The sequence below is a fragment of the Heteronotia binoei genome, chromosome 3 (assembly GCF_032191835.1).
Source record: "Heteronotia binoei isolate CCM8104 ecotype False Entrance Well chromosome 3, APGP_CSIRO_Hbin_v1, whole genome shotgun sequence".
NCBI classification, from domain to species: domain Eukaryota; kingdom Metazoa; phylum Chordata; class Lepidosauria; order Squamata; family Gekkonidae; genus Heteronotia; species Heteronotia binoei.
Genome location: NC_083225.1, coordinates 73642294 through 73668439, shown reverse-complemented (window position 1 = coordinate 73668439; position 26146 = coordinate 73642294). Strand labels below are relative to the sequence as shown.

The following is a 26146-nucleotide window of genomic DNA, read 5'->3' as shown; positions in this document are numbered from 1 at the left end:
TAGTAAAAAAATATATATTTATTTAAGTGATGAAGACAAACATGATCAAGAACTAGGGTTGCCAGGTATGAGCTGGAAAATGCCAGGAGACTTTAGGGGTGGAATGCACACACAGCAGAATACTTACAAGAAGTGGCAGGAAAAGCTATAACAACATGTGAACAAAAATTTAAATGTCTAGTACGCAGTTTGGTCACAAATGTTGCAAATGTATCCAAGATGAGAAGAAATGTAGAAGAGCAGGAAGGGAATACAAAGCTAATAACATATGGTTGCAGTGATCATTTGCTGCACCTCCTAGCCAAAGACTTCAGTGTTCCAGAAATAAAGACTAATGTTGTTGATATTGCTAAATACTTATAACAATCATTTTGCTGCTGCAGCTCTGAAAAGAATGGGTGGAACCAAGCTAACGCTCCCACAAGATGTTAGATGGAACTCTGTGGTGGACTGTTTTGAGCAGTATATCAAGAACTGGCCTATTCTGATGACAATTTGTGAACAAAATAGAGATAAAATAGATGGCACTGTCACGGCCAAATCTTCAACGTTGGGCTGAAGAGAAATGTTGAACATATGCTGAGCATCCTGAAACCCATTTCTGAAGCTTTAAACAAAATACAGAAAAATTGCTGTTTTATTGCTGATGCTGTTGAAATTTGGAAGGAACTGAGTGAGCACTTAAAAACAGAACTACCCATTGACAGAATTAAATTACAAGCATTAAAAAAACAAATGGGACAAGCACTGTCTCCAGCTCATTTTCTGGCAATATCCGGTACGAGGGTCAAAACTTAACTGGTGGAAGTCACTTAAGCACTTGGATTTAGAGACTATTCAAATAATGATTTCACTTAACAGCAATAGTTTCTTCTGCAGGCATAGAAAGAATATTCTCTTCCTTTGGACTCATTCATTCTAAATTGAAAAATCATTTGGGACCTGAGAAGCAGGAAAGCTTGTTTTTTCTTTTCCAGATTATGAACAAAGAAGAAGATGACGAGTGAGCTAAAGAGTTTTTCATGAGCAGGCTGGGCTAAGTTTAAGTTTATATATATATATATATATATATATATATATATATATATATATATATATATATATATATATATATATATATATATATAAAACCACATCAGTTAACAAACATGGATGTTTAAGCAAACATATTCTATAATGTTATTGTTTTAGTTGAATAAAACGATTTAAATATTATTATTAAGGTAATGATTATTTTTCTCCTTCCAATAAAGTACAGCAGAAAAGTTGTTCAAATATGCATGATTAATCTATTAAACTGGATATAATTCGCCTCACAATAATTTCATAATTACCTATCTATGTGTTTCTAATAGTATTAAAAATCAATATTTTTATATAACTGCAAAACTAATATGAACAGTTGTTATTCTAAAAATGAAATCCTCATCTAATTGTGAATATTAAGGTTATACCAGCAAAAATGAGTCTTTATGTAGAAAACTATTATTTAAATCAAGTCTTACTGACTAGTGATTTAAATCGTGATTTAAATCAATTTGATTTAAATCAAATCCACCCAGGAAGCAGATGACAGTGAGTTGCTTGTGGGCCTGATAGGAGGCCTCCAGGCCTCACATTTGATACCCCTGTACTACACTCTGTGGGAGAAAGCTTTGCTTTCTCATCCATCAATACAATTGGCTATAGTATCCTGCCTACTGCCCAATCATGCTGCACCTACACTGGAACCAACTCCTCTATCCATGGCTTCCAATGGTGACAAAACTCCACAAGATGTTTCTAAGAATTCTGCATCAACTAAGCTGCTCCCTACCAACTCAATCTTTCATTGGTACCAATGTGAAATCTCAGTATCCTCTTTTCCTCTGAAGGCAGAGGAGATAGCTAACCCCTTGCATGCCAACAATACTGATAAAGCCTCCAAACTCTTCTTTGAGATCATCACTGTCTGATGCGCTGGTGCTATCTTCCTACAGAGGATCTCAGAAAGTATTCAGAACAGAAGACATGCCTTGCTTAGCAACAAAGACAGATGGCACATTGAAAAAGTTGCAGAAACTCAGGTCAACTGCAGGCTCAAATAGCTAATGTGATAGAACCTGGGAGACTGAGTGCAAAAATCCCTACTCTGCCATGGAAGCTTGCGGGATGACCTTGGGCCAGTCACATACTTTCAGCTGAACCTACCTCATAAGGTTGCTGTGAAGATAAAATGAAGAAGTGAAGAATGTTTGTCAGTCTGATTCCCTATTTAATAAAAAAAACATAGTATAACTGAAGCCAGTCATCAATAATTTAACCACCTAAAAGACCCAGATGTCTTATCAGTGGTCTGGCTTCTTGCCTCAAAACAGAGTATCCCATCCCCTCCTCAGATGGCTCATCATGCCTCAAGTCTCTATAATGATTATCATTCTATTCCAATTAGAAGCACCAACTAAAGATGGGCATGAACCCAAGTTTGTCATGAACCGAGCCAGGTTCATGATCCACACACCTCAGTTCATGCCATCCCACCCTCACAAGCTACACTAACCTGCCAGATGGGTTTGTATGGTTCATGTTGGCAAACATGCTGGTGCTTGGAGAAGGGATTTAAATACCTTCTCAGTGGACTTGCTGAGTTGGGCCACTGCAAGTGAACTGGAAAGACAAGTAAATGCCATCAGTTGACTCACTGAGTAGCACCACCACAAACTGGGAAGACATTTGGAAGCAGGGGGAGAGAAGGGATTGCTGAAATGGCTTGCAAAAGCCATTTAAAGGGAACAGGGTCTCACTGAAAACACCTTGCACCCTTCTAGCTCTTCATCAAAGTTATTCTTTGCTCCAACTTTCTACAAGGTTTCTGTCTTCCGTGAAAACAATTTAATTCAACAAATACCTCTTGTAGGCAGGTCAGTTTCAATAAACATCTTTAGATTAGTAGAATATTGTTGAAATTTCATAAAAGCTCATACCAAATGCTAAATTATACTCAGAACAGAATTTCACATAATTGTGGAATAAATTTCATGTTTAAGATCTTAAATATACTGGCCCTGGCTGAAAAATAAGAGTTACAAACTATTCCCCTACGTAAGTATACATATATGTGGTCTGTCTCTCTTCTTGCCAAACAGAGCCCTAAAGCAAATCCTAAAACACACTTTTTTTTCTTCAAAAAAGCGCCAATCATACAGAAATTCAAGATAGGGCAAATTAAATATATATGAATTTATAAACAGTAAACAACTAAACACATACTTTTAAAATTACTTTGAGACTTCATTCCTTCAGCAGTAACAATGAACTGCTCATTTCAGAACAGGCACTATTTTAATTGAGAATTAACTTTCAGCTCAGTCTGGAAGCAACTACTGCTTACTTTCAAACCAGAAGGGAAGAACTGCAGCATGAGGGGACGAATGAATGGGAGTAAGAGGAGGGAATATGTGAGCCTGAAGTTTATTTCCTTAGCATCAGCCAGTGATTTGGCATTGTGCCTGACCCAGGTCACTGTGAGTCAAGGTGATAATACTACCCTGACACAGGGTAAAGAGAATATCCTCCAACGCTAATTTGTAGAATATTAGTAATCACATCAGCAATTTGTATTGTGGTACTTGGTGATGTATTTTCTGGCATCCACTTATTTCTTGAGTCTTGAGAATAAAGTCTGAATGGAACTAGAAAAGAGCAGGGAACTTCTGGTCATTCCTTACAAATTAACTGAACAGCAAAACACTGAGCTTATCCCAGGCAGAAATATCACTGTTGAGCACCCCTGAATTTGCCATATACATTAACGTTCTTACAGAACCAGGACCACACAGAGAAAAAACTTTCCCCTTTCTTTAGAAAATTAAGCCAAACCAGTCAAAAGTCCTTAGTTGTTAGTACAATCCTTTTTGTTTTCATACACTCGTTGCCCAATATACTCCCCTGAAGAGCATTACACTTGGGGAGCAAAATCTCCTAGTGATCCTTGGCTGTCCTCACCCAGGGCCTTTTCAACCCTGGCCTGGTGAAACTCTCTGCCTGGTGACATCTGTGCCCTGCAGGACCTAGTATGGTTCCACAGAGCCTCCAAGATACATATGTTCCTTCAGGCATACAGTTGAAGACAGCAACAGTTCACCATCAAGCCTGTCTGCCATATCTCACACTCCCCCTCCTCCATGGGGAGGGTGCAAACCAAGATGTCTTTGGATGATTATGCTATTGCTCTGTATTGTTTTACTGAATTTGTTTAAACTGTTTTACTTATTTATATGCTCAGATGGGCAGCCGTGTTGGTCTGAAGCAGTAGAACAAAGCAGTGTCAAGTAGCACCTTTATGACCAACAAAATTTTATTCAGAATGTAAGCTTTCATGTGCTAGAAGCACACTTCATCAGACAGTAGGATGGAATGGCAAGCAAGAGAAAGTGGCAAGAGAAAGTGGGCAGTGAATTAGTTTGCAAAATCATGGAAATGTTTTTAGCAGATTAAAAGAATCACACAGACTGGCAGTCACCGGGCCCCAACTTGTGATGCTTTTAACCTGCTAAAAAACATTTCCATGATTTTGCATACTAATTCACTGCCCACTTTGTCTACATTTAGGAATGCTTGACATTCTATCCTATCCTATCGTCTGATGAAATGTGCTTCTAGCACACGAAAGCTTACATTCTGAAAAAACTTTGTTGGCCTTAAAGGTGCTACTTAACTCTGCTTTGTTTTTTTGATATACTGTTATATGTTGTACACCACCCTGAGCCCTCCGGGGGGGGGGGTTATAAATTGAATCAATCAATGGATCAAGACAGCCTATAAAACTGCTTGTGGGTTAAGTTTTTGTATCTCTTACATTGAAGATACTGTCTTAAGAATTCTCCAAATCTTCAGGATTCTTTCAACTCAGCTCCCTGTTCTAAAATCAGCTATTTGGGACTATTTATGAATTTGGAAGGCTGGAAGCCAAAATGTCTAACAAAATTATTTTAAGACTGTCTTTGTGTCATCAGTCACTTATAATTTCTATGACTGACTGAATCCTGCTAAAAATATAGCTATCAACTGAATGCATTATGACTACATTCAAAATCAGTATGTGTCCATGCAGTTACCACTACCGTTAGTGTTTTTTTTTTCATAACTGAAAATTTAAATTGATATGGTTTGTGTATCATATTCAGCAGCTTTCATGATGGATGATGCATACAGCTTCTAGGCGTTGTATATCCCCAAGCAAAGACACAAGCTACCCATGAGTTCAAAGTCACTGAGTGCTTTCTAAAGGGAATTAAAATATGGAAATGTCCATATAGCTACTTTATTTCTTTTCACTACAGCTTCACTACTGGAGAGCCAGTTTGGTGTAGTGGTTAAGTGTGCGGACTCTTATCTGGGAGAACCGGGTTTGATTCCCTACTCCTCCACTTGCACCTGCTAGCATGGCCTTGGATCAGCCATAGCTCTGGCAGAGGTTGTCCTTGAAAGGGCAGCTGCTGTGAGAGCCCTCTCCAGCCCCACCCACCTCACAGGGTGGGGGAGGAAGGTAAAGGAAATTGTGAGCCACTCTGAGACTCTGTGGAGTGGAGAGCGGGATATAAATCCAATATCTTCTTCAGTGTTTTAATTTATGTATGGAATGATCTAAAATGACCTCACCCTTGACTTCTGTAGATGTTTCCTAATCTGTATAACAGGAATATTTTTATTCAAGCAACCATGGATCTGCTGTTGAAATCAGAACTTTGACTTCTGTTTTTAATAGGTAAATGTTAAAAGGCCAATATAAAACAACAACAACCCCCCATGATACAGGTTTTGAGCAACCTGACTTAATGTGTAGCACTCATGTACAAAGTATAAAGGATAGAAATATCTGGAACAATGCACAAGGTCCGGCCCCTCCCCAGCCAAGCCGGCTTGCCGGCGTTTAGGCTGGGGGCCGTCTTTGCCCCTCCCGGAAGGAGGGAGGAGCAGCATCACCCGACATACGGGTGTTTGCTGGGGCGTGGAGTCGGGGCTTTATAAGCCCCGGCTCCCGCCCTCCGTCACGCAGTTCTTTTTTGGCTCTCTGCCCACCCACCCTCCCTTTGGCAGTACAGGCGTATGCCGGTCGCCTTATTAGGGGCCAGTAGGAATTTTTTTCTCTCCCACACAATTGGCTCATGTGGGGGTGTTTTTCGCCTACCTTGTACTGCCTCGTAGGTTAGGATTTGTTAGTGGTATTTGTTTTGGTCGCAGGCTGGAGGAGGTTTGGCCACAGGGTTTTCCAGGGGAGCACCTATGGCCTAGCACCGTTGGTGCGGTGGTCTGTATGAACCGTAGATGGGCTACACGGCTCAGTGCGGGGAATGCAGATCACAGGGAGCCTCACCTGGGCGGATCTTTCCACGGGGATTGATGCCGGCCCAGATGGTGGATGGCTCGAGGCCTGGCCACTCAGCTACAACCCGAATATGGCGGGCTTGTGCTGGGGGCAGGGTGGCTCGCCCTTTGGACAAGGCGGGGTCCGGGGTTGACCCCAGGGCTTGTCTGGCTTAGGTTTTCACCCCCCTGCCAGTTACAGTTAATTAATGTTTTAATAAAGCGGCCCGGTTTAAAACCCAACACTTGTGTCTGCTTCTTCATTCCGAATGGGGGGGGCAATAGTTTATTATACATTTCTGATACAAAGCAACCAGACAGAATGGTACTAAGGCAGCACCAATACTACATAACATTTGCAGAAGTGATTAGCTGAGAGCTGCAGCTTCTGCTTCTATACTAGAAGCAAAAGATAAACATCAAAAGAGTTTCTGGCTCAACATTAGGAAGAACTTCCTGACAGTCAGAGCAGTTCCTCAGTGGAACAGGCTTCCTTGGGAGGTGGTGGGCTCTTCTCCTTTGGAGGTTTTTAAACAGAGGCTGGATGGCCATCTGACAGCAATGCAAATCCTGTGAATTTAGGGGGGGATGGGGTGGCAGTATTTGTGAATTTCCTACATTTTGTAAGGGGTTGACAAGTTGCATAATTTAAATGTAAACTCTTAAGCATCTTTGGCTATGTATACAGTAAACCTCCATAACAGAAAAAATACTCTAAAACTATTCAGTGGTTGTTCTATATTGATAGAAACACAGCAAAGAAATACAAGTGAAGAAATATCTGTAACGTACAGTGCTCATCTTATGGAAAGTTAAGCAATGCACATCCATCATTTGATGGGTACAGCAGCAAATGAAACAACTAGCAATTACCAAAACCACAATCTCAAACTATTCAACAGAAGTAGATGATATGCTGAGCTGTAGTCATCAATAAACCACCTCCTCTCACCAAGACTCTCTTGGTTAGTGTGGTCTCCCTTTTGTGTTGGACTTAATTGTTTTACTAGGCACTCCCTTTTATAGCCTAGGTCCATTGGGAAGTTGAAACTTGGGGAGTCTCATAAAGGCACCGGGGCACAGCCATGACACTAGAAAATCCCAAGAAAGAAGAGGAAGAACATGTTGGGATTAGTAACTGATTAAATGCAATCTCCCCCAGCTCAGTAGCAGATTGTTCTCAAGAACAACAAAAAAACCCCTTTCATTGCTAAGACAAGGCCTCAGATTCAGCAGGAGCTCACAGGAGCACAGCTCCTGAACCTTTCTGAGGGTTCCCCCTCCTCCTCCCCACCTTGTCCATTGAATAGTAGATGCAGCTGCATAACAATCCCTGGATAAGCTGTACCACCTATTTTTCTACAAAGCAACCCCTGGCTAAGACTATCACCCATTGCCCCCCCAATCGGAAAAACGAGTCCACGCCTCCAAACATCCCCGAATGGGCAGAGGTCCGTTTGTCCCGCCTCCATCCGGGGAGGCAAACCCAGCCCCCGCCCTATGCTGCCGTACAGTGGCGCGGGCGGGAAGGGGCGGCAATATCCTGACACAACCTGGAGATGTCTGCCCAGTTCCAAGGCATGCCCAATACATCCCTTGCTCCAAGGTATATTTCAAGTCAATGTGAACTATTTCCAGCTATGGACAGTTGGGCAACCCTTAAGCATCGTTACTCCAATCCATCCAGGATGGGTCATCAAAAGGATATTTAAACCCATCATTCCTGCCAGGTTCCTTGTCAATATGCTAAAACTGTCCAATGATTAGTCCACCTTGGAATACTAACCTTCCTGCCAGATTTTGACAGAAGTTAACTTCAAACTGACGAGTCAAATTCAAGCTTCATATCTGGGACTAATAATGATCTAGGAAAGTGGGTTCCAATGTCTAGCTATGGGACTGTCCCCATAAAAATACGATCCTGGGTCAGTGAAAGGTATGTGTCAGGTTCACCCACTACCTGAACACCGCTGCAATTGCTCTGCAGGCTTTTTTACCCTTCTTGATACTCTGCTCCTTGGACCGCTTCAGAGCACATGCCCAGGATTTAAGGTTGTATATGTCCCTTCCCTAAAACTTCCTCCTTCCTACTTTTAGTAAGTGTACCCAGGCCTTGAATTCAGCAGGAGTTCACAGGAGCACAGCTCCTGAACCCTTCTGAGGGTTCCCCCCTCCTCCTCCCCACCTACCTACCTCGTCCAATGAATAGTAGGTGCAGCTGCATAACAATCCCTGGATGAGCTCCACCACCTATTTTTCTACAAAATGGCCCCTGAGTGTACCCTCTTCTTGATTGGTCTGCATGTGTGCATGCATGTGTGCGTGCAACTGCTTAGGGATTATCAGGTGCTTAGTGTAGGTTCTTTGCATTTTTATTCTTTACATTTTGTTTTGTATACAATAAAGTTATTTGTGTGTGTTTACAATCACTGACACTCCTTCAAAATTTTATTTTGGGGTCTTCCTGAGATCCATGCTACTCCTTTCTGGAACCTCTTTTAAAGCTAATTTCCACTTATCTGGGTCCAGTTTGGGTGATTAGGGTGATATGAGTTATTCCAGGACAATACCAGCTGTGAAGAAAAGACTCAAGATTTAAATAAAATCCTAAGGCACTTTACTGGGAATAATCCCTATTTAATAGACCTGATCAAGATTCTGAGCAGACTTCTTTTGAGATGGCAGAATATGACCTAAGACAATTTACCTATGTAATATTCAAGTTATAATCAATATATCTAAACATAAATGTAGTCAATTACCCAGATCAAAAAAACAAAATAATGGGGGCATATACAGACAATAATAATTTTTCACAGACTGGGCAGAGTACTCAGGGTTTTTTTTTAAAAAAAAAACAAAAACAAAAAGATGGGGGGGGGGGAGTTGAAATTTTCTCCAAAAAAATGTTAACTGAGATCATGTGAAATGACTGTGGTGTTGCCTAGCAACTGAGGCACTAGATCCTCAGTCTAGGCAATCCTGGCAGAAGCAGGGAGAAGAACACAATGTGGTGGGTGCTGTAAGAGAGAGTGGAAGAAAGTGAGTGTAGAAAACAGTGAATGCAGATAAACTGGAAGACAGCCTGGGAAAAGGGGGGGAGGGAGGGAGGAAGAGAGAGAGACAGACAGATGAACACTGGGCTCTGTGGGGGAAAGCCTGGGAACAGAGGAGTGACTTGAAAAGGGAGAAAGATTAGAATATGGGCGGTGGTTTGAGAAAATTCTGGGGGGAGGAATGGAGGCTGGAAAGAGGGGGAGAAGACACTAGACAGAGAGAAAAGTTGGGAGCCAGTGTGAAGCTGATGAGTTCCTTGCAGAACCTGAAACATATTACTCTGTCTTAATTTTCTTAAATTTGTAAAAATTAATCTGTTTTCAAAAATTTAAAGGCGAAAACTGGCAGTTAAAAAACCATTCAACTTTCTTTCCATAAACCTTAATAACCATAGATGTAAAACTGGATGCTAACCATGTGTTATACTAATCTGAAAATTTAATCAAGGTCAGTTCCACAAGTTATCTCTTGTGGATTTTTTAACACACAATATGAGATTTTGCCTTTACTTGAACAACCAATTCTATCAATTGACAAGGTACTGGTTGCAAAGGTGTTCTTTCATGTGTGGACACATCTTTTGTTCATGGTACTCAGCAAAAGACTGGGTAAGCTATTTGATAACAAGCAGAATCATTGACCTGCTATCACACAGTTTAAACTCTTGTGCCAGCATTTACAGAACACTAGTAGCTATTTTCCTGTCACTACTGTTTCTTTTCATCTATCCCATGGAAATAAAATCTGTTCATCCTTGTGTGCTGCTTTGCCGTGCACAAATTGCTAGTGATCTTATAATCCTTATAAGAAACACAAGCCCCCACTACTTAGAATCATTACATTGTTTGAGATTTCACTGGGATTTGGGTACTCTTCCCCAAATTTTCGGGAGATTAGCTGCATATCATCTATCTTCTTTAAATTTCATAACATGAAATGAAAGCAGCAGCGACTCAAGGTTACAACATTTATGTATTGCCTTTCTCAGATTTGAAACAGCTTACATAAGAATGGAAAACTACAGAGAATACTGTATGAACACTGCAAAAAACACAACCAGTTCAGGAAAACAGTGATTCACCCAGACAACCTCCAAAAGCCACCTGAGAAAGCTAGATCTTGGAACTTTTAGAAACGCCATAAGGGAGGAAATATTCCAGACTTCATATAAGTCATTCAAAAGCCATGGTGCAGTGAAGGCCCTGGTACCTGGTTCTGGCAACTATTTCATATAAACAAATTAAACAAAGCAGAGTCCTATTAGAAGATCATTTCCTATATAAGGAGATGCTATCTTTATGGTAAACTAGTCCCGGCTGTTAAGGAGCTTTAAAAGCACCAGCTTCTTGAAATGAGTTTGAAAGAACAAACAACTACTGCTCTTTGTCGGTGCGGATGTTAGCAGAGAGAGCTGTGTGATGTGCTCAACGGTGAGCCCCAGGAAAGAAGTGAGCCAGACACCTGCAGCTAGTGTTAAAATAGTGTATTTACAATATATACAACTTGTGCTCACTAGTGCAGTCAAATACATTAAACACAGGACCAAAGTGCTCCGCCAGCAAGTGTACTCTCGAAGAGAGACCTGTGCATTGCAAGCACAGTCCATTTATAGTTCTATCAGCCAATCCTGGCAGTCCACAGTCATGCTGACTCAGCAGGTCCTTTCCACCTGTCTTCAGCCGGCTCAAACCGGCCTGTAGATAAGGTCACTGTGACCTAGCATGCCAGCTAGATCACCTGCTGTCATAACAGAGCTGTCAAACTGTGTTAAGATAGATTCCATTACTGACACTCTTCCCACAAAAATGGCTCTCCACATTCATCAGGACATATTGCTGCTCTCTATTTGGTTCCAACTACAGTTTCTGCGTTATTTTTTAAGAGTAGCCCCATTTAAAATGACAAAACAGCCAATCACTAAGGTTACAAATGCATGACAATACCTCTCTCCTCCAAAAATGGTCAAATTCTTCACATCAGATACAGAACTGGTAAAACTAGCTTTGCAAAGAAGTCCTCCAAAATTATGAGCCCACAAAAACATTTATGAATCTACTTGCTTATGCATATATGAGTGTAATAACCCACATTGTAACTAGTAGCATAAAATAGATCAGCTGTGCAAATAAATTCACAAAAATTACAAAACGTTAACTAGCCTGTTTTATGTTTATTTTAAACCACAGATGTTAGAAAATAAATCAGATTTAAAATAAATAATAAAATCCAAAAGGGAAGAATATTTAGGTTTGATATAACTTCAAAGAGCATATCAAATCAGTATCACTTATTACTATGGATGGGCAGACTAGGAAAGACCAGTTTGGTTCAGGATCCATGAACCAAGTAGCCATAAAACCAAACACCTGAACTGAACCCCTGAGCAAAACCTGCCCAAACTAAACATGCACATCACTTCTGGGTGACATTGGGCACCACCCCTGGCACACCTGCATCATCTGGAAGTGACACAGGTGCATTGCCCCGCCCCCATCCTTGGTCCGGGGTTTGTGAACCTCTGTTTAGGTCTGTGCCCATTCCTTTTGATTACTACTTCACCTTCACTGACCCTAACTCAAATTAAGCAAAAATGATTTTGTCTACACTGGCATCTATTTTTAACAAAACTATAAAGGAATTTGCTTGTGGATTTCCATATATCTTCTCTTGTCCCACCATCCCTTTAATTTGAGCTGGATTTCTTAGAATTTCAGGTCTCGGTGAAAAATTATATAATGCAACAGATTATCTCAGACCAGAATAACTACAAGCAATATTACACTCCCTGAAATAATCTGAAGAAAATCTACTTCCTCTCAAGACAACCAGAGGTTTTTTGCTGCAGCTTTTGAAATTGCAAACACTTTACTACAAAGCTCCTTGCAGGAGAAACATGTGGAGGTTTTCTTGTATTTAAGTACTGACAAGGTTTAGTAATTAGAAAGAGTTAAATCAGTGATCAGCTTGCCATGTTAACTGGGTCAGAATCATGCTGCTGAAGAATGTGCTACAAATTGGACTCTGGGTTATCACCCAATCACCAGGTGAAAATTCTGACACTGGCTTCAGGATTCCCTCTTACTGTCAAAATATAGTATAAGACACTCCCAAGCACTACTGTCACTTGTCTATATAGAAAACAGGAATACACACTACCAGGATCATGACACTGAGGCAGGCATTAGCAAACCACCTCTAAACATCTTTTGCCTTGAAAACTGCACCAGGAGTTGCCATAAGTCAGCTGTAACTTGACAGCCAAAAAAAGAAGATATTTACAAACGAAATATTTTACAAGATTCATTTCAAGATATCCAAATCATTTTCGTTATGTCACTATGTAATGCAGACATCTCACAAAATTTTAAGTTTTAATATATTAAAAAGCATTATCTATATATAAAACTACATGGTTAGAATCAGATTGAAAGTTCAAAGGGGCCATCTAGTCAGTGTCTCATGTTAATGTATTTGAGAAATCATTTTGTGCACAAAAGTTAATGGCCATAAAAATATCTATGAAGCTGTGACAGATTGTACTTTTAAAAGTCGAGAATTGTTGTACGAACAGGTGAAGGACTGTGAACGGTTAATTCTTCACAAAGCCAGAGAATATTCAGGCTGTTCCAAGAGAGCTGATTGGTTAGCATTTTAGAGCTGAATGTTGGAGAGCTTATTTTATTCAGAATTCAGCCATGACAGAGCAGTTTAACCTAAGACAGGAAAACTGGGGAAAGTTGGCAAGGATGAGTGCATAGATATACAGAGACTCCCATTCAGGCCAAGGAAAGGGGATAGATGTTCTAGTTAGAGGAGAATTTCCCTACCCAGTCAAGCACCTCTGAAGAGTGGAGAGATCCCTGGTCTGGTGTGGTTACAAACTGCCTCTGGAGACCTAGACAGCTCCTGGTGTTTCAAGAGAAGGGGTTTGGGTACTGGAAAGAGTGTACCAGTCTTCTGGAAACCAAAAGAGGCTGAGAATACCCAAAGAAAGTATACTAGAGTGTTTGGGGAAACACTGGAACAAAAGATTCTCAACATAAAGATTTAAGTAACAGTGAATAGCTTAAGAAACTGTCATTAGCCCAAAACATAAGAACTAAAGTCTGTGCATGTCCTGATTTTACCTCAGAAATGTTACCCTTGATTTCATCTGACCTTTCCCCTCTATGTTGAATAAAATATTTGTTAATTTGGAATATAAAAACTTCTTGAGTGGCATTTTTTTAAGTTAAAGCAGGCTCCTGATTCTTTGCCCCCCCCAGTCGGAATGAAGAGACAGACACAGAGTGTTGGATATAAAAACCGGGCTGCTTTATTAAAAGAACTTATAACTGGCATGGATGGAGCCTAAAAGGGACAAGCCTAACCCCACCTTGTCCTAGAGGGCGAGCCACCCTGCCCTCAGCACAAACCCGCCGTATTCGGGCTGTAGCTGAGCGGCCAGGCCCCCAGCCATTCTCCACCTGGGCTAGCATCAATCCCCCATGGAAAGATCCGCCCAGGTGAGGCTTTACCATGATCTGCATTCCCCGCACTGAGCCGTGTAGCCCATCTGCGGTTCATACAGACCACCCGCACCACTGGTGCTAGGCCATAGGTGCTCCCCTGAAAACACTGTGGCCAATACATCCTCCAGCCTGCGACCGAACTAAAACTCCTTCCCATAAAACCTAACACTACAAGGCAGTACAAGGTAGGCAAAAAACAACTCCACATGGGCCAATTCTGTGAAGGTGAAAAAATTCCTACCTGGTCCATAATAAGGCAACCGGTTGAAACCTGTACTGCCAAAGGGGAGGGCGGGCGGGCAGAGAGCCCAAAAAGAACTGCGCAGCTCTGGGTGGGGCCAGGGCTTATATAGCCCCAACGCCGCACCCAGAGAAAAGAACCGGATGCGCCGGGCTAATCGCTCTGTCGCTCCCTCCTTTCAAGGAGGCAAAGACGGCCCCCAGCCTGAACGCTGGCGATGCTGGCTTGGCTGGGAAGTTTAGTTTAGTTTATTTGTAATTGGTATCCCACCCTTCCCACCAGGTGGCTCAGAGAAGGGGCCGGGCCTTCCTCAGGTTCCGGGGCTAAGCAAACAGCTAAAATATTATCATGTGACAGGGTGGGACAGCCAAAATCCTTCAGGAAAGAAGAAAACAGACAATTAGGGCAGCTCATTCTCAAAAGGGAAAGAAAAACAGAGGATGAAGGTGTCATAGAAGCAAATTGTTATTCCTAGCTTGAGAAAAGCTGCATCTGCAAAACAATAATTTTCAGTTTGAAAATAGCTATTTGGTTTGGAAATTCTGGTTTTAAATGCTTACCTTTCTGGTGCTGATGCTCATATTGCAATGCATTTTTATCAGTTACATTTCATATGATTATGCACTTTCCAAGTTTTATCATTTCAAAATATGCCACCTGCTTCCTCCCATCTATCCCATAGGAGCTTACCAAAGCACAGAGCAAGTCAACTGCTTCTAAGATAAGTTCTTGATGCCCAATTCGAGTAACTCCCAGATCCTCCAGTTCCTGATGAGTGATACGTAGTAATTGGTCCCCACCAATCTTCTCTCTTTCAAAATTTTTGATATACTGCTGCAGGCAGTCATCAAGCCCTAAAAGAAAACACCAAAAGGAGCAGATGTTACAGATCTTCATTTAGCAAAAAGTTGTGATTTCTATCACATACTGAATAACCAAAACAAAATTTTCAAGCTTTAATAAAGGGTAGGGGACAAGAGGCACAGAACACAGGACAGGACTTAGACTAGAGAGAAAGCTATGCCTTTCTACACCTTTTATAATACTGAACTTGGGTTGAAAACAGGCTGCTTACTCAGGTTTGGGAAACTCCTTAAGATTTAAGGGTGGTACCTAGGGAGGGCAGAATGGGAAGCAGAAATGTGATGGCATGGACTCTGCCCTCTAGGTCTACCTTTTCTCCAGGGAAATGATGATCATGTGTAATTCCCAGAAAACTCCAGTAGGAGTAGCCCCATCAGTACATTGGTATCTCTAAATGAAACAGAACTCCTTGAACAGGTGGCAGCTCTCAAATCATCTCAAAACCATAACCCTTCAAACACTGACCAACAGCTAAACTTGGTTAATACTAGCCATAGCTACCATCGGTATAAACATAACAATACACTATTCTTAGTGATAAGAGAAAGGGAAAAATTTTACCAGAGAAGGGAGGAACTGCATAAATCCATGGCCAGTTTCCAGTCCATTAATCATAGTTAAGAAATCAGTAAGGTAATTATCCTCCCCAACCTATACTACAAAAGCTTAAGACTTTCCTATTGACTTCTTTGGGATTAAAAGTGCTTTCGTTCAGCTAGATTGAGCCCTACATCCCTTAAAATAGCTATTTAAACTGTGAATGTTATTTTACCTATATAATTCTAAACACCAAACTATATATGCACTTTGCATACAGCCAGAGATTACATAGCTAAAAATGTAATAATTAAATGCTTGCCATTTAAAATCATTTCATACCAAGCCTTTAAAGAGATTTTAAAAACTAAAATACTTAAGATCTACAGTCAATAAAACACATTTAATATTTTCTAGATTTTACTCAATTTAGGTACCGGGGGGGGGGGGGGGACTCCTACAAAATGTCATCATGCTACAAGTGCATCATGCTACAAGTGCATCCTCCTGTTTGCTTTCAAAACTACAAGACAGGATGATCATAGACAGGGCTGGTGCCAGGCTTCTTGGCACCCTAGGCTGACAGCCCCCTGCCAGCCCCTCCACCCTGATTTCCTGCTTTGCCGCTCTTCCCCCCTACTCACTCCCCCTGCTGCGACAGCCTCTGCCTCCTCTTTCTGAGGGGCTGGGGCAAAAGCTGGAAGGGTGGGAGTTGCCCCCTAACTCTAGGTGATTTAAATCGCCCAGGAGGACACCCAGAAGCAGCCGCTGCCCATCTCATGCCAGTGAAAGGGCCCACCAATCAGTTGATTGCATGTGGGAAGAGCAGTGGATGCTCCTGGGCACTCCCTCTTCCTTGCTCACTCACTCATTATTCCCCACCTCCCCTGCCACTACCCGGGAGGTAGAGGGTGGCCCCCATCCTCCCAGCTTTCGCCCTGGTCCCTCAGAAGGAGAAGGCAGAGGTCATTGTGATGGCAGCAGGGGGAGTGAGCTAGTGAGGAAGGGGAAGTGCCCAGGAATGGCTGTTGCCCTTCCCGCACATAATATAAAGGCCCAGCTATCAGTTGATTGGTGGGCCCTTTCATTGGCATAGGAGGGACAGCAGCTGCTCCTGGGCACCTTCCAGTGCGATTTGAATCACCTGGGAGGGAGGGGGCAGCCGCCACCCACCCAACTTTTGTCCCATCACGGTGGCAGCTGCTATGAATAATATGGGGGGCACCCAACTCAGCACCCTCCAAGGCTATGGCCTAAGGTTGCCTAATTGGTACGCTGGCTCTGATCATAGAGAAATAGTTACCATCTGTCACATACCCAGTGAAAGTTACTGGCCATCTAACGTTATTTATGTGTTTTATATTATCTGTATTTTAGCTGCTCAAATGTTTTAATGTTTTTATGTTCAGCATCTTGTGCAACTTGATCAGATGGAAAGATGGCATTAAAATATTTTTCAGGGATGTCAAACTCATTTGCTAGGAGGGCCGGATCTGACACAAATGGGACTTTGTGGGGCCAGGCTATCTGTGCCATAAAATGTAATGCCAAGTAGCACAGGCAAACACAATTCAATATATTATTTTTTTATTCCCTTGTGATGTTTTGTTTAAAATTGAAAGGTGCAGGAATAGTGGGATTTGGCAACGCAATTTTTAAATAAAACATCAAGAAAAAACACAAGGATCACAGCAGAAACAAAAAAATATAAAAGGCTCTGAGCCTGGGAAAACATGTAATGCCACTGAAAGCTCCCCCCTACCCCTGGGTCTGCACAGATCGGCAATGGCCCTCCAGTGTAATACCTTTCTTTGGCTGTGGGTTCCCAGGCTAGAGTACTCACTAGGCACCAGTTCTCAGGTCCACTGAGCAGAGATAAACTGGCTCAAAGCATCAACCGTTTATTTGCGAGGATACATCTCCAAGAAGCATGAGCTTCAACTGGCTATAAGAACACTGAAAAGTGAAACTGCACAGAGAAAGTTGCAAGGAACGTGGAATGGATTTTCCATTAAGGTCTCGGGCCCTATCTATTGGGGCACAAAGGCCTTTATGGGAAATCCACTCCACATTTTCTTTACAGCTTTGCTTCCTACTGCAGCCAGCAAAGACAAGACAGAAAGAGCAAGGAACTTCAACAACCTCAGAGCTTCAAAGGAGGAGAACAGGAGGTGGAGGGAAGAGCCCCATGGGCCTGAGTAAAGCCCTGGGCAGGCCAGTTCTGGCCTGCAGGCTGAACATTTGACTCTCCTGTTTTAAATAAATAAAATAAACCTGACTTCGCCCCTAAAGTTTTCCACCTCATTACCTAAACTATGAACCTGCTAAAACAGTGGTCAGTTAGCATATGGAAAATTTTGGAGGGATATCAAAGAGAAGCATATTGGTGTTGTAAAGCAATGTGTACTTTATTGCTTTTATTCTAAACAAACATAAAACTAATACAGAAAAAAGTAAGATTTCTGTTGCCATTAAACATTTTTCATTAGTTATTTCTTTAAATGTGAATTTGGTAGTAAATATTAAAAGTAAAGAATTCTCCAAAATCAATAGGAACACTAGGAATAGGAAGAGTCTGTAAATTAGGCAGATCATGAGAAGGAGGGCAGGAAGGGCTGCATCAGTGCTTAGTACTCCTCGTTCTTTCTTACATGCCCAGGGAAATGCTAATTGCCACTTTGGAGTCAGTCAGCAATTTTTATCCAGGTCAGTTTGGGAAGGGATACTGGAGATTTCTGCCATCTTCTGGGCATGGAGCAGGGATCACTGGGGATGTGTGTGGGGGGGGGAGTAGGAAATATTTGTCAATTTCCTTCATTGTGTAGGGAGTTGGAATAGATTACCCTGGAGGTCTCTTCAAACTCTGATTCTGTCACTAGATACAGTCAAAGAAATGTATATAAAGGAAATAAAGGCTTCACTTTCCTAAACTTTAATACTGTTTTTAATTCAATCACAAGTGCTCTGTTATTCAACTTAAAGCTGTGGCTTTTTGCACTAAAAATGCCAGCATGCTCAAAAATACAAGCAATACAATAGTTCTATAAGCAAATAGATTTGGTACAACACTGTAAGAAATTAAATGCAAAGAACTTCATTATCAAAACTCCTCAACCTTTGGAACTAAAATCAAAATATTATTACATAATACTAAAAAAAATATTGCATAATGAATGACTGCAAGAAAGGAAAATATGGCCATACATACTAGACGTTGTAAGTTCTTCTAGGATGTTAACCAAGGAAGCTTCACCAATGTAGATTAGAAATTTAAAAGAAATCAAATTCCGAATCTACATGGAGGGTCCAAGTAATTATGCTATTGAAAAGCAAAATCCAAAACCCATATAACAGGGACCAACCAAAAATATGACATAGTCAATGATTTCTTAAATGCCATGTGCTGTGATTTGCCAAGAGGAGCTGATTATGTTCACATTTTGCTGCATATCATATCCTTTAAAGCAGCATGCGCAACTCCCAGGCAAAAAACCCTGTTTTGCATTGCATATTATCCCGTCCTTGCTCAAATGTCACCACCACTCCTTCTGTAGCTTTTTAAAAAAACTTTTTAATGGAAAGGTTTTGCCAACTTGGACTACCCATTTTAGGTTAGTACTAATTCATATCCACTCTATAGTAATGTAGCAGGTAAATAACGAAGCCCCACACATTGCTTGGTTTGAAGCGAGGTATTTTACTTTGCATCAAAGTAGAACTTGTCAGCATAAGCTCAAAATGACTAAATTAAAATCATCAGCCTTCTGACCATTTTTATTCATCCCCAAAACAAGCAGACAAGCCCCCTCTTATCTAATTCAAATGCTCCACCTCCTGCTTTCCTTCCAGTAATTTGTTGTAGTTTTCCCCTGCTCTGTCCCTCTGTGTTATCAGCAAGAAGCTCCTTCTCTGCGGGGCCCCTGTTATCTTGGATTCATACCCTTAGCCTGTCTGGTTTTAACAGTTTAGCAGAAGCTCCTCTGAGGGGCCTCTTAACAGTCACTCTAAATGTTGCATCAGACATTCTCTTTTGAAGGCACAACCATATTTTCAATTATTATTATTATTATTGAGGTATTCATTAATTATTCAGGGGTCCCTCTTCAGTAAACTACACTGAGAAGAAGCTTAGACAGCAAGTACCTTCAGATGATGACTCAGGATAGTGAGCCAAGCTATATGCTACAAGGGAAAGAGTATCTGCCTCCCAGTCACATTTCACTTGAACAGAAAATCCCAGTTTGCAGTCAGACTCTAGCCTGGAGCAAAGCCCATCCACTAATACAGACAAATGTCCTGTCATTAGATATGCCAATCCCTGATAACCAAGATTATATCAAGATGGGCGCTTTTTTTAAACCACAATAGGACATATTAGACATGAAGGCTATAAACACAAATATATCATCCATACACTGATCTCCTTTGCCATATGGGACACACTTTATTTACTTATTTAAAACATTTTATGCCATCGTTCCACCCAATCAGGATCCACAAGGTGGTGAACATAAAACATTAAAACAGTTAAAAAATTAAAAACACAGTTAAAATTCTAAAATCAATTAAAAACACACAAACAATGCAATGAGGGTCAATAAACTGTTAATGCGGGTATGACACAAAAATGTCTTCACCTCGCTAGCAAAAGACAACAATAGAGACAGATTTCCTGACAAGGGAGTTCCAAAGTTTTGATGCCACAACTGCGAAGGACATTTCTTGAGTCACCACCTATATGGCCTCAGATGATGGGACAACTGAAGTGAGGCCTCTGAAATTAGTACCAGATATAAATGCAAATCATGTACTCTGTCTACAGAACTATTCTCAGAACTATTCTGTCTACAGAACTATCTTTATCCACTAGCCTGCTTGCAGAGCTACCCTAAGCCCCAACACCCACCCTTGAAAAACTGAGAAGAAAAATGGCAAAAACCCGAGTTTCCCTATGTCTCTCTGTTCTTTACAGGGAATGACAGAGACAAAATTTGCACACATATTTCCACATAAGTATAATGTGTACACCATCCTTTGGGTCAACAGAACTAAACTAAGTGCAGGTCTACCAGTTTACGATCATGGATGGGCATGAATCACATTTTTGCAGCTCAGTTAAAGACTCATGGCTAAACCATGAACCAAACAATGAACCTATAAGAACCAGGAGGTTAGTTTGCGAACCAAGCCAGTTTGTATAAGTTCATGATCCTGCTTTCTGCTCCCTGCTGCTACTGGTGGAGAGTAGAAAGCAGGGGTTTAAACAGCTCCAAGCCATCTAAACCAAACAGCTAAGCAGCACTGACATGAACCATTTAAACCACTGCTTTGTGCTCCTCATGGGAACCTGCAGAGAACAGAAAGCAGTGGTTTAAAAGCTCCCAGCTATTTATAGTTTTAATGGCTTGAACCTGAACTGAAGAAAGCCTTTTTAAACAGTGGAACTGCAGGACCACTTTGCTACACACAGCTCAACTTTTTAAAGAACACTCTTTAAACAGCTGAGACACGTGGGGTAACTGCACTGCCTGGATCAGCTGTTTAAGGGGCTTTCATAGGAAGCCAGCCCCTGAGGCTGGCTGCCCAAGAAAGCAGAAAAGAATTTTCTTCCTTTGGCCAAGAAAATAGGCATGTAGACCAGGCAGAGTAACAAAGAACAACAAAAAAGTTTATTTTAAACAGGAAAATCAATAAAGCAAATGTCTATGTTTTCCCCCAACACTAAACATTCCAACTCACCAATTTTACTTTGAACACTTCTAGCATTTGTATACAAACATCTATAATTTCCCAGGCAAGTTAGGCCCGCCATCTTCCTCCTGCTGTCTCGAGACTTTGGCAGACACTCCATACTGTTTGTCACCATCTCAGTGGACAACTCTGATCCATTACCCGGTAGAAAAGTAACAGCTAACCCTTGAACATATGAACATATAAAGTTGCCTTATACTGAATCAGATCCTCGGTCCATCAAAGTCAGTATTGTCTACTCAGACTGGCAGTGGCTCTTCAGGGTCTCAAGCTAAGGTTTTTCACACCTATTTGCCTGGACCCTTTTTTAGTGAAGATGCCAGGAATTGAACCTGGGACCTTCTGCTTCCCAAGCAGATGCTCTGCCACTGAGCCACCATCCCTCCCCAGTTTGAGATGAGTCCTCCTGAACCAGAGACATTTCATCTGTCGGCTTTCCCCCAAGATTTAGCTTAAAAACTGCTCTGCCACCTTTTTTATTTTAAGCGCCAGCAGCTTGGTTCCATTTGGGGACAAGTGGAGACCGTCTCTTATGTATAGCTCCCGCCTGTTCCAGAAAGCATCCCAGTGCCTAACAAACTTAAACCCTTCCTCCCTACACCATCGTCTCATCCACACATTGAGACTTCTAATTTGTGCCTGTCTCTCCAGACCTGCACGTGGAACAGGTAGCACTTCTGAGAAGGCTACCTTGGAGGTCTTGGCCTTAAGTCTCCTGCCTAGCAGCCTAAATTTTTCCTCCAGGACCTCACGACTGCATTTCCCCACATCGTTGGTGCCAACATGCACCACGACCACTGGCTCCTCCCCAGCACTGTCTATCAGCCTATCTACTACACGCGTAATGTCCGCTACCTTCGCACCAGGCAGGCAAGTCACCATACGGTCAGTATGCGGTTTTGCCACCCAGCTGTCTACTTGCCTAAGGATCGAATCACCAACTACCAAGACCACCCCCTCTCTCCCTGCCCAGGGATGGTTCCTTGGCGCGAAACGATACCCGCTCACCAACTAAAGAAGAGGTCCCTTCTGAGGGCGCATTCCCCTTATCCTCAGCCTGGTGCCCTGTTTCCTCTCGACCCTCATGCTCCCTGGCAGCAACGGGGCTGTCACATTCAGAGTGGGGCTCATCTAATACGTCCCTGAGAGTCTTCTCCGAGTGCCTAACTGACTGTTTCTGCTTCTCCAGGTCAGTCACCTTGGCCTCAAGGGTACGAATTCGTTCCCTTTGTCGTGGCTTGAGCCTAGGGTAGGAAACGGCGGCTGCTGGCGTCCCGGCAGTCAGCCAGAACTTTTGCAGCCGGCTGAGGTTTTCAAGTAGCAGCACAGGAGTTATCTCAAACAGTCCAATTAGTCAAAACCATAAATCAGTCCGAGCCGAGGGATAAAGCAGGAAGCGTAGACGCTGGAATGCTGAGGGTTTGGTAACCGGAGAGAATAGATACGAACGAAGCCGAAGTACCAAAACAAGTCCACAGAGCAGAGTCACAGTCCAGAGTTTCGAAGTCTAAGATCCAAGCCGGGTCAGGAATACGCGGGTTCCCACAGAAGTCACGAGGGTGCAGAGCGCGGTCACGTTCCAGGAAAATCGTTCGTTGCCAGCACAGTTTGCCAAAAGGCCAGGGTTGCAGATATACTGTGCTGGCTTGTTAACCCATTAGTACGCTGGGCTTAGATCTCTCCTCCCCCTCATGCGTGCTTCGCTTCTCCTGTTTCTTATCTCCTGCCATCTCCTTTCACGGAGCCGGCTAACAGGTGGTGGAGATTCAGGAGGGGATGAGCTGGGGCCCGGCGCGGCCTGATCAATTCCAGGTGTCTCCTGCTGCCGACTTGCCTCCTCAGGACTTACGTCCAGAGCTGTTAAAGGTGCCTGCTCTGAGCTAGCAGGGGCTGGGTCAGGAGCGGGCATGACACCCTTAGTACCAGGAGCTCCTTGCATCGAGCACACACCCAAGACTTCTGTCCTGTGGGCAGGTAGTCATACATGTGACACTCAGTGCATAACACTGGAAAGCCTCCACCCAACTGCTAGCATTCTACCTTTATGATAGCTTTTTTAAAATATACAGTCCCCTTTTAAATCCTGTTTGTTTATGTAGCTCTCCTTCTGGAGGGTCTACTTACCTTATTGGGAACACAAGGAAAATAGGGATTTGGTATCCTGGTCCTTACACAGCCCCCCAGGCTAAGAGCCACAGGCCAAGAGCCCTTTAGCTCTCACCCTTCGGCTCGCACCTCTGGCAAGGCGCAGCTTAATAATGCAAAGAGGGTGGGGCCTCAGTCTGCCGCAGGAACACAGCCACTCTTAATCAATCAGCAACAATCACCTTCAGCCCAGTCAAACCAAACAAACAGCAGTTCCCCAGCAACCATAAACTTTGTTCTACTTCTTCAGGCCAACACAGCTACCTTCCTTAATCTAAATCCACCTATGTACAGGATAGGATAGAGAAAGCATCAGCGGCAACAACCACCCCCAATCAAAAAAAAAAAAAAGAGTGAGAGCACCCACAGCCTATCCTTTTGGCCACAACTGTCCCCTAGTAAACTGTCCCTTATTTCAATTCATCTCCTGGCCTGCTTTTCAAACTTAAAACTGTCATCAAGCACACAATGGGTTTTTTTACTGAGAATTCTTATCCCATGTCATACTCCAAAAGACTCATATTGTAGTTCAATCCTTCTCCCTCCCTAATCAGTCAATATAAGACAGCTCTTTAATTAATTTCATTAATTCCCTTAATTTATGATGGCTAACTTTTACAATGATGGGGAATGATTCAATGGGGAAGGAAGTAGTAACCATTGCACCCCAAAGCATCCTGGGTGGTGCTAGTCGGCATTGGAGGCGGTGGCTATGACAACAGTTCCACCAGCGGGAATGATAGGCCCAGGGATTCCAGTGCTCCTGGGGAGGGGGAGGTATGGCGGTGGGAACAGGCAATGATATAGGGGAAGGGGGCCGAGACCAGTCAGTGCTCGACCACCTTCCAGTCTGCGTCCCATCCCGACGGTGACAGGTAGTAGGGCCAGTTTGGATGACCCGCCTCCGTCGTTGGTGTTATGCAATGCCAGGTCCATTAATAATAAGACCTCTGTCCTTCGAGAGTTTTTACTCTAGCAGGACATGGACCTGGCTTGCGTGACTGAGACCTGGGTTCGAGATTGAGATACGGTGGCCCTCTCACAAACAGCTCCCCCGGGTTACTCAGTCTTTCACCAATCGCGGATTAGCAGGTGGGGGGAGGAGTGGAGTTGTTCATACGAGAGGCTTACTCCTTTAGGGCGCTCCCGGCCCCAAAGATCGACGGCATTGAATGTGCCAGTCTGGCGTGGGAAGTTGGAGAGGAGTTGGCGATTTGGCTGGTGTACCGTTCGCCTAGCGCACCAGCCGGCGCCTTACCGTCCCTGCTCGAGGCTGTGGAAGGCTGGGCGTTGGAGCACCCAAGGCTGGTGATCCTGGGTGACTTCAACGTCCATGCAGATGACCGGCCTCCAGTTCGGCGATGGACCTAGTGTCATCCATGGCGACGCTAAGGCTCTCTCAATTTGTTACATCTCCCACGCACCAGGCCGGGCACATGTTAGACCTGATCTTTGTGGCCGGGGTTATGGTGGATGATATAATCGCAGAAGCGGTGCCATGGTCGGACCACCTCGCCCTTAGGGCTCTGCGACCTCGGACTAGGCTGGCGCCATGGTATACCCTGGAATTACGCCAGCTGAAACAGGGCCTCAGACGGCTAGAGAGGCAATGGCGGCGTACTCATGACGAAGCGACTAGAGCATCTTATAGGGAGTTTATGAGGTCCTATGAGATGGCAGTCAAGGCCACAAAGAAAACGTACTTTGCGGCTAAGATTGCGTCTGCAAATTCGCGCCCGGCACATTTGTTTAGGACAATTCGGAACCTTACTACATTGCCACAAGGCAAACCAAATGTTAAGGAATTAGAGATAGGCTGTGAGGCATTTGCGAAATTTTTTGCAGACGAAGTCCAGTCGCTCCGCCGCGACTGCCCTGCCATATTAGATACAGTATGTGAACTCGAGGCTCCGTGCCTGTCTTCTGGTTTGACTCTGGACCGTTTCGACCCGCTCGACCTAGAGGAAGTTGACAGAATCCTCTGTACTGCACGCCCAACAACTTGCGATCTGGACCCGTGCCCCTCCTGGCTAATTAAAGCTTGCCAGGAGGAGCTGAGATGCCCTATACGGGACATCACAAATAGATCTCTTTCAGAGGGTTCTTTTCCAATCCCTCTGAAAGAGGCAGTGGTCCGCCCCCTTCTGAAAAAAGCTACATCAGACCCGGCCGAATTAGCTCATTACCGGCCGGTCTCAAACTTGCCCTTTCTGGGCAAAGTTATAGAGAGGGCTGTGGCATTGCAACTACAGAGGTTCCTGGATGACGCTTCCACTTTAGATCCATTCCAGTCCGGCTTCTGCCCAGGCCATGGGACAGAGACAGTATTGGTCGCCCTCCTGGATAATCTCCGGCGACATCTGGATCGAGGCGGTGCGGCGGTATTACTGTTGTTGGACCTTTTGGCTGCGTTCGATATGGTCAACCACCGGCTGCTGACCCGCCGCCTCGCCGACGCTGGGATTCAGGGGCTAGCCTTGCAGTGGCTTTCCTCTTTCCTGGAGGGTCGGGGACAAAGGGTGGCAATTGGGGGAGAGCTGTCCCAGAGACACCTACTTAACTGTGGGTTGCCTCAGGGGGCTGTTCTCTCCCTGATGTTATTTAACATCTACATGCGCCCCCTTGCCCAGATTGCCCGGAGGTATGAGCTGGGTTGTCACCAGTATGCGGATGACACCCAGCTCTATCTACTGAT

The 26146-nt window shown here is 43.3% G+C and overlaps 1 protein-coding gene across 6 annotated transcripts in view; it reads right to left on the bottom strand.

Moving 5' to 3' along the window:
- Positions 1–26146, bottom strand: part of CNKSR2 (connector enhancer of kinase suppressor of Ras 2) — a 267343-nt gene that overhangs the window by 212274 nt on the left and 28923 nt on the right. For all 6 annotated transcript variants that reach the window (XM_060234061.1, XM_060234063.1, XM_060234059.1 and 3 more), the window contains exon 2: positions 14845–15008. In XM_060234061.1, the coding sequence (XP_060090044.1) occupies positions 14845–15008 (164 nt within the window). The remainder of the gene's footprint in view (positions 1–14844; positions 15009–26146) is intronic.